General features: G+C 33.4%; 1 protein-coding gene across 1 annotated transcript; it reads right to left on the minus strand.

Moving 5' to 3' along the window:
* Positions 1 to 522: 522 nt before the first annotated feature.
* On the minus strand, positions 523 to 8,019 carry LOC124540314 (facilitated trehalose transporter Tret1-like). Its single transcript, XM_047117799.1, has 8 exons — positions 7,913 to 8,019; positions 7,070 to 7,299; positions 6,075 to 6,395; positions 5,656 to 5,785; positions 3,709 to 3,795; positions 2,822 to 3,039; positions 2,342 to 2,524; positions 523 to 1,299 (listed from the first exon to the last, which is right to left on the minus strand). Exons 1-8 carry the CDS (start codon positions 7,971 to 7,973, stop codon positions 1,051 to 1,053), a joined length of 1,479 nt encoding a protein of 492 aa, XP_046973755.1. The 5' UTR covers positions 7,974 to 8,019; the 3' UTR covers positions 523 to 1,050.
* Between the last annotated feature and the right edge of the window lie 4,053 nt (positions 8,020 to 12,072).

Raw genomic sequence — 12,072 nt, forward strand, 5'->3', positions numbered from 1 at the left:
ACTAACCAATATATCACATATTAAGATATAAGTAAAGTAAAGTAGCAGCCTGAAAATTTCGCACTGCTAGGGTAAGGCCTCCTCTTCCATTAAGGACAGGGTTTGGAATATATTCCACCACGCTGTTCCAATGCAGGTGGTGGAATGCACATGTGGCAGAATTTTTGAAATTAGACACATGCAGGTTTCCTCAGATTGTTTTCCTTCACCGCCGAAGATACAATACTCACTAACAATGGTTTTTATTTTTATTTTATTTATACAGATAGCTTTCATAATACGATTATTATATACTTTTTTATTCTGTGTAATTTGTGGATTTATCCTGACTTCCTTTTTGAAATGAATGCATTTTTTATTTAATTTTTATTCTTCAGTGACAATAAACAAAATATATTAATTAAAATTAAATAATATTATAAATAAAATCATTACAATTAACATCATACAATAAAAAAGCTATTAATATTTTCAACGTAATTGCTAATTAAATTAATCAGGCACTACATTATTTTTTTTTAATTATTACAATATTATGTGTATAACTACTAACAATATAACTCTATATAGGTTTTAAATTAAACTAGTATATCACATGGTTACAATTTGTCTACATTTTTAACAAAATTCAACTATTGTATTTGGGCTCAGACAGTCCGTGCCTCTTTTATTTAATATTGCTGTTTCAACAGCCATAATATATTCCATTAAAATAATAATACTAGCTTATAATTTTTCGTATTTACGTCACATTGATTTGCGAATAAAAATATATATTTTAAGCCAATAAAATGCAATTGGCTCAAATACAATTAATACGGTGCCTTTTCATAATGTAAATTTGAGGTAACCTGGTTGGAACGAAAAATAATACCACATATAATAGAAAAAGACAATAAGAAATAGACGGAGAGGGAAAGATCGCCAAAAAATTATCTGACTGTGATCTTAACTGTAGCTTTTTTAGCCACATATGAGAACTTTTTATGGTTAAAAGTGGCTTGGGGAAGTACCTAAAGCAACGGTATTTCAAAAACTCATTATAGACAGCTACACTCTTGGGTGACTCTTCCTCCTACTTTTATTCATAAACAAGGGTTGTATCGCATCAGCTGATAGACCTTTCGTCTCCGGCAGGTAGAAGTGACTGTAGGCTGCTCCTATGAAGCAGACCACCGAAAAGCCGTAGAATATCTGTCCAAGACCAAGCGCTTTTACTAAGGGATAGAAGACGATGATTGTACCGAAGTTCATAATCCACATACACGCCATCGAGAAACTATTGCAGAGACCACGGACCTGAAATACAATATATTTTTATATAGCGGACAAAGCCTTATAACATCATGTTAGCGTATTTTATCATTTGTATTATTTTGGCTCATTTCATGTTGTCTCATGTTACACTGAGTATGTTTATAACTATGGAATAGTTAATATTTTTTACAACGCCAAAGTCTATGCTTGGTGACCATTCCCAGTTTACTCATGTTTTTTTTGAGTTCCGTACCCAAAATGTAAGGTGTACGGAACCCTATTACTATAACTCTGCTGTCCATCTGTTAGCAGGCTGTATCTCATGAACCGTGTAAGTTAGTTGAAATCTTCACAAATGTAATAATAATATATTTCTGTTGCCGTTATCAAAATAAATGCTAACAAAAAAAAATTGGGGGCTTCCATACAACATACATACTTTATATATACATACTAGTGACCCGACCCGACTTCGCACGGATGCATAACTGATACTAAATATAGTACAGAATTCGATTATTTGCGACATAAAATTAGGAATTTCTAAAATTATCAGTGATTCTGTACTATTTTGTCCATACGTGATATATAAAAACATTCCTCTCGAATCACTTTATCTAATAAAAAACCCGCATCAAAATCGGTTGCGTAGTTTTAAAGGTCTAAACATACACATGGACAATCAGCGGTAAGCGACTTTGTTTTATACTATGTAATTATGTGTTAATGATAAAGTGAATTTTGCCTCATTATTAAAGTAGGCGTCAACAATTTGCTTCAACCTCCTTCCTTCCACATATTATGTTTTATTTAAAGCCATAACACAGCTCTTGCGTTAAACATTTCATTCGTTAATGTATAATTGGGTACTCAAATGCTTTTTTCAATCAAAAATTGTCGGAGCCGTGTATAGTGATGAGCCGAATACAATTTGATCCGAATACGAATTTCATGGAATGTTCGATAAAAATTAATAATTCGGTCAAACTTCGATTAGGAACTCGCAATTACACCTGCGTATAAACTTAGACTATTAATTTGACAGTGATTTTTCATGATTAATGAAATTAATTACTGCTCTTACCTCAGGTAGAAATACCTCAGCGGTAAGCACGAACGGGACGACTGCAGCTCCAAGGTTATAGACTAAACAATAACCATATATGCAAAATGCAGTGAACCAGTGCGGTGCCCAGTGTACGTGGAGCTGAGAGCCAAGTAATGATGTTAAGATACCGGATAAGACCGATGTGATTGTCATGAGTAACTGTAAACCGAAAGACAAATATTCTTAATGGTATCTCCTTCGATTGTTTCATAATACACCGGTGCATAATTGCTATTTTAGTTATTCTGGCTCATAGCCTTCAAATCGAAACAAATCAATACTGTATTTCAACGGTGAATGAGCCAAACTATAAGTAAAGGAACGTTATTAATGTTATTATCATATTCTTAAGGCTACGTGATAAGACTCAATTTATATATATTTTTTATTTTATTCTTCTTTTTCAAATCTTTATTTTTCTTTATTGTATTATATGAACCAAAATAAAAATATTACCTTTCTACCGTACTTGTCTAACAAACAAGCGCAAACCAAACTGGCTACCAAGTAGTCCACGGCTAGTAATATGGAACAAGTATTTGGATCCATCGTGGGCAGAGCCTCCTTGAATAGTGGTTCCGCAAACACTTGCAAAACAATGGAACCCATTGAGATCGTTGTTGCCATCACTATAAGAACTGCGACCAATGCGTTCTTCGAAGATTCAGATTGTCCTGCAATCAAAATCAAAATAAACTTTATTCAAGTAGGCTTTTACTTTTGAATCATCATTTTACAATTAAGTGGAGCTACCACCGGTTCGGAAAGAAGATTCTACCGAGAAGAACCTGCAAGAATCACAGTAGATACTCTTTTTCAACATTTAAAAAATACAAAGTCATGTTAGTTAATATAGTTATTTAAATTAATATATCCTGCTTGGAAGTCAACAGGTATTAACTCCACGCTTTTTTATCATCTAAAAAAATATATCCTTATAAATATTATTGATAAGTAAGTTGGTTTGTTATGCTTTCATATCTTAACCAGTCAACTGATAGTGAAATTTTGAATAAATATTTTTAGAAAATCAGAATAGTAGGTAGTGCACCTAAAAGTGTAACAAATTCCTCCTCCCCTCCATTTAGAGGTGGGCAATGATGCAAGTGGAATGCATTTGATAAGTTCATTTACGTTACGTTAAGTTGGATTCAAAAATCCTTTACTTACTTCCGTAATAACATTCAACATTCAAAGAATAATTTATATGTGACATTAAATGAATACTGTTACTTTATTTTTAATGGTCCTGAATCAAGGGGCTTGTATGAAGTTAAGATCTTTTCAGACTTTTTATGTAAGCTATAGTAAGTATATTTTCTTAAAAATATGTAAAATCATACTTAGGAATTTCCACGCCGATTCTCGTTTTTCAACTTTTGACGAGAAGCTGAGAGGATCGTCCAAAAGTTCAGCGGTTGCTTTCACATCTAGAATGTTTCAAAGAAAAATTAAATTACAATTTGAAACGCTCGAAATATTATTGAAAAATATTGTTGTGATCAGACACGATGGGTGAAAAATCTACTTGGAAAGATCAGCCTGTGGTAAGATGTTTTGCTAATCTGTATGAATAGGAGTCACCCACTTGATATTTGTTGTATTCTGGTATAAAGAATAAGTGAGAAATTATATATATCATTCACAGAGGTAGGAAGACGGTATTGACCTCTTAATAACATCCTAGATGCCATGCTTTGTGTGTTCTAGTGATATTATGATGGTTTGTATTTTACAAAAGTCGTCAGGGGTATACTTGGAATGATGGTGACCATTTACCATCAGATAAATGTTAAACTATCTGGTTGTCTAAAATAAAGTGATTATAAAGCTTAACGATTGATTGATTTGAGCTGGTCATGAATCACAAATATTTATAGATATTTAGGCAGAAATAGTTTTTAGTTTTCATTTTAATGAATCAATTTATGAAACAGAGCCGTAAAGCCTTTGACTGAATTGTAGTAATAACAGTAACTTTTTAGTTTAAGTAGTAGGTAATCTCTCGTACGTTAGTATTAGAAGAAATAACGATAGCCTTTCTAGTGGTTCGTGATGCCTTATGTAGACGCAGAGGTTTCAAATCGATGCCCTGACTTGGATTCAAGCGCCAGAGTGAGCCAATGAAAAAGTGGGATTCTTTATCGAAAAATTCTCAGTAACAAATTAGAGTCTGATAGTTGGAAGTGCTACACCTCTCTTGCCTCAAAAATCAAGAGAAGCCATTGGTCCAGTACGTGAACTTTTCGGACATGTCGGATACATAAGCGTTCCCACTGGATTATGAGAGTGAGGAAATTGAGAGTGCGCAGATACTTGTCAACTATATGTCATGCGTAGCTGTCTGGTCTATTGAGATATCCCATGGCCGCTATTGATTAAGACTTCACGATTGTTTTTTAATTTTTTAAATGTAATACTGACAGAATTGAAAGATGCAATTTCAGATAAAAGTCCTATGTGTACATCTACACTTTGCTTACCCTGATTTTAATCTGCGATTGTAATCAATGTTTAAACGTATTAAGTAATTTATACACTATTCACACGTGCTACACACATTTGCTATTTAGCTGAAAGTGCTTTCGTATCGTTCAAACAAATAAATTAAATCGTTAAAGCATTATGTTAATGCGTTTAAAGAGATAACGAATGTACACACGCTTAAATCGCATATCTGAATTCTAGAAATAGATAACTTTTAATAACTAATATCAAAGGTGAGTTGCATTGAAAATATATTGCGTAAATCATATAAATTAGTCTTTTATAATTTGAATTATATCTCTCTGTTTGTTTAGTAAAGTTAAGTAGAACTTTTACGACGAATTTGTATGAGTTTATGAACAGTTAATATAGTCCTCTCAATTTACGTACGTGAAATAGCTTTATTTGAATTACGATGACTCCTTTATTCTAGAATATCGTAAACACAAAACTTGCTTTAAAATATATGTTAAACGACAGCATATTACGCATTTCACGTCATAAACAGATATATGATGTAGAGGAAATATACAGATCTCTCGCACTTCTTTTCCCAAACATTGGACCGAAGGAGTGTGAGGTCTATGGGAGACACAATATTAGTAAGCTAGATGGCAGATCTATCGCACCTAAGCCGTCCTAAAAAGCGTACAAAACCATCATGGTCCAATTACAATATTCGTTTCTTTTGAAACTGTAATTTGTTTTAATTTTTTGTTCTTAATTATTAATAAATATATAAGTAGTAATCTACTAAATCTGTACCATTAATCCATTATTCAATATAATTTATAAACACTCACCATCATTTTGAGCTTCTAATAACAAATTTATCTTTGGATCCAACTGTAGTTTAATTCTTTTTATTTCGATTTCTATTTCTTTAGAATTAACTTCAAACCGATGATAGAAAGCAATCGATTCGGCAGCTTCCTAAAATAATAGAACAACGTCATAAATAGTACAAAAATCTTTACTAAATCTAGCAAAGAAAGTAAGCATAATAATATTTACCATATGAATATGTACACAGCGATGTAAAGCGCTATAAATATTTCAAAACACATAGTATTTAATTGGATTACAATACAATAAAATTTCCATCTAATTTAAACTCAAGTATAAGCCTCCAAAGATCGCAAAACGTTATCATCTGTGTATCATAAGATCTTGACACAATATTATAACAATAAAAAGATTATTATATCATATAAATAATTACCTTTTCTTTACCACATTTTAATAAAAACACCGGTGACTCCTTTAGCAGTGCTAACATCACTATATAAAAAACTGACAGTGTTAAATGAACATACAAAACATTATAGTATGATAGATATCCCCCTAATGCATAGGAGAATAATAATCCAACGAAAAATCCAGAAACAGTCGTCGACGTCAGACCTCCTCTGATGGAATCGTGGCTTATTTCCGATATGAACACAGAGGATACTGCCTGTCCCGCGGCTCCACAGCCGGCTAATCCAACAGCAAATATGATCACGTATACGGATTTGCTAACGGAGATAAGCGCCCATGTCATCTGAAATATTGTTCGATCATACAATAATAATATTAAAGCTTTATTTATTATGGCTCATAGTGTTTCAAACTTTGGCTCATGGTGGATCTGGAATATTTTCTAGGCTTATGTTCATAATAAACTATGGGACCAAAATAATGTTAATCAAATTATAAACAAACTATTTATGCCCATGAATTCGTTCGTATTTGAGTTTGTAACCTACGTTTATTCTTATTACATCAGCAATCTGCCAGTGAAAGTACCATCAAAATCGTTCTCCAGCCATTCCAAAAAGTAGCGGGAACAAACAGACATACAGACAAAAATTGTAAAAAAAACAAATATTGGTATATGTACAGATACATTTATTAAAATAAAAATTTATTTTTATATTACAAGCAGAACTCCAATTTTATTATATGTATAGAATACAAATAAGAAATAGTAGAGATATAATAACATAAAAACAAGTAACACTATATTACGTTTTTTTGAAACTTAACGCATTATTGATAAGAGAGAGAGAGAGAGATTATGACCCTAATAATATTGAGTGGAATATAAAATGCTGTGTATGTTGTTGTTTACCATAATTGTATGTTTTAAAAGCTATTCCCGTAACTAGTGCCGAGAGTAAGTTATCGATTTAACTCAAATGTAGCCATTTCATTTAACACTACAACTGTACTTACCACATATGGTAGGCCAAACAGCATAGCGGAGTATTTCCTACCAAACTTGTCCACAGTGTATCCACAGAATGGTGTAGCAATCAATGCTCCAATGTTTGTGATACTTCCCAATAGAGATAATTGCGCAGTCGTCATGGGTGCGTCCAGTATTGTTTCGTTTGATTTAAACACCTCAAATGTGTACGATGGCCATGCATATATGAATCCAGTTAGAGCGACGAGATTCGCAACTAGAAAGACAAAATGCATTCGATGTTATATAAATTAACCATGGTTAACTACGTTTGATGAAAATATAGAAAAAAAATCTATAAAGACTTTCAACACTCTCATTTTCATTTAAACACTCGTCGTAAAACACGTAAACCATTGTTTTAAGCTTGATTCGAGACGGGATCCCCTATTTTTGACACAGTGGAAATCCTTCGATGTATCCGGTCCCCAAATTAAATGGGACTCCCACCCACTAAAACCACTGAGATGGCTGTCCCCGACTTGATACAACGCATGTACGTTCCGTGCAGTGTTTCGATCACGGTGGAGCTCTACTCAGGAGGAGACGATGATCACCCCCCCCCCCCGTCACACTCGTAGGCAGTACGAAGCCATCCTGCTCTGGGCCATCTGAAATAGGAAACGCGAGCCCTCCTCCCCACCTAACGTTTCAATCGTCCCAGTGCCACATCCTATCGGTATCCCGTCTCATCAGACCATGAAAGTTCACGTGTATTTGGAATCACTTTTACACAATAACATCTGTATAATACGTCGTCATGATTGTACTCTATTACCGAAATCTAATAGTAAAATCGATTTATAAAATATTTCAGTAAATCAACCAACTTATCATTGTTGATGCAACTTGCACGAAAAATGCAGACTTTTTCAGTTTCAACTCCTCCATTTTGTTGCTCAACCGAGAATCGACACTACAATGAGTATTACTACTAACACACATAATGTTAAATTACATATATTATATAAATTACATAAAACTATGGTTTATTGTTTCGGATTAGATAATAAAATATCACTCAGCTCTGTTGAAATATATTTAGTTTCCATTACCTGACTTTGCTTAAAACATGGACTATTACTTTAAGACTATATCACGAAAAACTTTGCCTTCCAAATAATAAAATTGATGATAATGATCTCTTCCTGATAGATTATCTACGGGAAGTTTTCGTCGAGGATGAGTTCATTGCACAGTGCATAAATAAGTGCGCTATCAATACCCTTTGATAATCCGATGGAATGGAAAATCCAAGACAACCGGAAAAGACTTGGTGCAAAACTGATGACTTTAAGTGACTTGTGAGTCTCATTGCTAAACTCAGGACTACTACTAAAAATTCTCCAAATAAATACCCCAAGTTTTTCTTTGGTAATATTCTAATTTGTAACATCACCATAATCGTATAAAATTAAACTCATACATGATTACTGGTGAAATTATATACATAAGTAAACTTGCAAATATAGACAAGGCAAAGATATAAAAAAGAAAAAGTCCAAAAAAATACATATACACTATAAAAGAAAGAAGACTTTACAAAAAGGGTGGAACAATGGATCTTAGCAATAAGAAGTATTCCTTCCAGACAGGCTGTCGGTAATTACTTGTATATGAGCAGAGATGGCTCAGTGGTTAGAACGCGTGCATCTTAGCCGATGACTGCGGGTTTCAAGCCCAGGCAAGTACCACTAAATATATGTCCTTAATTTGTGTTTATAATTCATCTCTTGCGCGGCGAAGGAAAACATAGTGAAGAAACCTGCATGTGTCTAATTTCATCGAAATTCCGCCACATGTGGATTCCACCAACCCGCAACAGCATGGTGGAATATGTTCCAAACCCTCTCCTTAATGGAAGAGGAGGCCTTATCTCAGCAGTGGGAAATGTACAAGCGGTTACTTTACTACTTTACTTTATATTTACAAAACAGTCAAAATGACATAATGATATCCTATTGGTTGTCATTAATAAAAAAAATATAATATGCCTATATTATGTTGTTTTATTTATTGAACACCTTATGTTCATAGATAACTTAGCATGATAAGCATGGTTATCCCCTGAAAATGTAGGTGACGTGGACTATGATTGGCTAAATGTTGATGATGTGTCAGTTAATATGTATATTTGGAACTTTTTGACTACTTAATTGATTTAGGCACCATATGACCGCAGATGCCAAGGACCTGGATTCAATTTAGATAAAAGCAATTGGATTGTTCACAGACCTTTGAAGTGTGTATTTTTTGATCTTCCGTATTTCCTCGGGTAACCACTGCGCCAAAACTTAGTCTGTTCCTGTTGGATTTACGATCGAGTCGGATTATGGTAGGGCACAGGTGCTTGCACACTTGTGCATTACAATATATCCGTAGTGAGCTGGTCAATTTTGAGTTTCGTCGTGGACAAATTAAATCAATATTTTGGATTTAATTACCTCGTCATCGTAGCAGAAACGCTGCTGAACACGTATCGGCCTACGGATGAACTTGGATAAAACCAAGGTAATTTTCAATGAACATGTTCTACCGGAACCGATTGCAATACACGATACCGTCCTCGAAGTTGTTCAAAAATGTGTCTACCTTGGGCAGACTTTGCGATTTGGTAGAAACAACCTTGAGGACGAGGTGAATAGAAGAATTCAGCTAGGTTGGGCAGCGTTTGGAAAATTACGTCGAATCTTTACATCGTCGATCCCACAGTGCCTTAAGACGAAAGTCTTCAACCAGTGCGTCCTGCCCGTCATGACATACGGAGCCGAAACGTGGACCAGCCTTGTCGTGAGTACGACAAGACTGGTCCACCAGTTTAAAGTCGCTCAGTGTGCTATGGAAAAGGGCAATGCTCGGTGTTTCTCTGCGAGATCGCATCAGAAATGAGGCGATCCGCCAGAGAACCAAAGTCATCGACATAGCCCACCGGATTAGTAAGCTGAAGTGGCAGTGGGCTGGCCATATTTGTCGAACCGATAACCGTTGGGGGAAACGTGATCTAGAGTGGAGACCGCATCTCGGCAAACGTAGTGTAGGATGTCCTCGGGCACGGTGGTGTGACGACTTACGCCTACGTGAAGACGGCTGGCAGGAGCTGGATGCGAGTAGCCCAAGAACGATCTCAGTGGCGTGCAATTGAAGAGGCCTATGTCCAACAGTGGACGGAAATGGCCTGATGGGTGGATGGATGAAATTACCTCAGATATAATGTCGATAAATTTATATTTATATTTACTTATTGATAAATTTTGAAATAATTTTTGCTTATGAAGAAATCGTTTAAGTAACAGACAGTCTAACAAATCGACATTATCTTATTTAATTCGTTTCTCGTATCGTTCACCCCTTAACAAATGTCATATTATAGAAAAACTTGTAACTGATAAAGAATTCTAATCTATATTGATAATTAAATAAGGTTCATTTTAAATATTTTAAATTTATCCATGTCGCCTACTTTACGCGTGGTGTGAACGATATCTCACAGCAAATAGTTTTCTGATAGTGTCATTTCATCTTTATGTAAATATAATTACTCCAAAAAGTACAGTTAGCAGAAAAATGTAAATACTTTGATTACAATCATAAAAAAATATTCAAATATACATTTTATATCAGTGAACATGACAACGCTATCAATAGGGTGCCAGCCAAAAATTAAGTGTCAATAAAATTACAATAACAAAAACTGTAATAAAAGAAAAGATAACATTATTTTCTTGTAAAGGTTAATTATAATTGTCACAATTTGTGATATTGTTTTGTGGTATTGTGTGATTCATTTAAAATATACCGAAAACAATCTCGAGACATTTTGTCAAACAGTTTCAACGTGTCAATATATATATATATATAAATTTGATCTTTTAATATTAATTTATCTTTCATCATCATAGACTCAATGTTCAAGACCGTGACAGCTACAAAGGGTACAATTGAGAATCTCCGAGTAGTTTTGGACACCAATTGAAACCTGAATGGTATATGGTTATATGGTAGACGATCGCAGTCTCATCTCATCTCATTTCAATCATTCTTTTTAAATGTAATTTAGATTAAGTAATGTTTTTTTTAATCTATATATTTCTCAATATTTATATTCTTATTATAACTAGAAGTGCTTTGCATTCAATAACAAATTTATAAAGAAATCAAAATGGCATTGATTAAATTATAAATAGTGTATGATCGAATCAGGTTCTGACAAAAATTTACCTCAGTTTGACTCTAATTATAATCTTCATTTATATTATGAAAATTATAGACAGATATTTATTGGCACTTACTTACAATATAAATGTTAAACATGCCTTCAACCGTGGCGCTTTTTTTACTTTTCCCCTCATATAAGCGTATTTTTTGTTTTTGTTTTGCTATTTATTTCTTAAAATGGTTTTAACTTCTTCAAATGACTCTGCTATGTATGTACTTAATGTAATTTTTAATTTTCCATTAGGGGTTGGGCTAATTATCCCTAACACAGGTTATGTTAATAACCCATAAAGGATAATAAGTTTTACTCTTTTTAAAGTGCCAAACCACATGTAAATAGAGTACTTAGCTAATAGTCTTATTTAACAACTGTCATACTTATTTTGTATATTCATATATTTATATAAGGTAATTTTTGTAATATTTCTTTTGTACCAATAAATTATTATTATTATTATAAATGTATTTTGCTGTCGGTAACAGCCACGCAGGATTTGCATACGTGGCAATTATATATATCATAAAATAATTTACTGTCCAAATAATTTATGTTATCATTTAAAATAAAACTGTTTACATATATTTGTTTTGACGTCTAGTAAGTTTTTTAAGCATTAAGCAAAGCTTGCGTTCCAAGAAATACGATAAAGTTATTTTTATTGTTCTAATTATAAATTTTACTATCAATTTCAAAAAATTAAACAAGAAATAAATTTTAACGTTATTTCTTTCGTCGTCAGAATTAAAATGAGTCTTGTGAATGTAATCGCTTCTC

This window comes from Vanessa cardui, chromosome 24 (genome assembly GCF_905220365.1).
Source record: "Vanessa cardui chromosome 24, ilVanCard2.1, whole genome shotgun sequence".
NCBI lineage: Eukaryota > Metazoa > Arthropoda > Insecta > Lepidoptera > Nymphalidae > Vanessa > Vanessa cardui.

Bases quoted from the DNA above. Each gene is read 5' to 3' on its own strand.
- LOC124540314 (XM_047117799.1), bottom strand. From the start codon at position 7,973: ATGGAGGAGTTGAAACTGAAAAAGTCTGCATTTTTCGTGCAAGTTGCA. The intron at 7,300-7,912 runs GTTGGTTGATTT...TTGTCTTTCTAG, and splicing joins AGTTGCATCAACAATGATAA to TTGCGAATCTCGTCGCTCTA. The intron at 2,525-2,821 runs GTAATATTTTTA...TTCGGTTTACAG, and splicing joins TAGACAAGTACGGTAGAAAG to TTACTCATGACAATCACATC.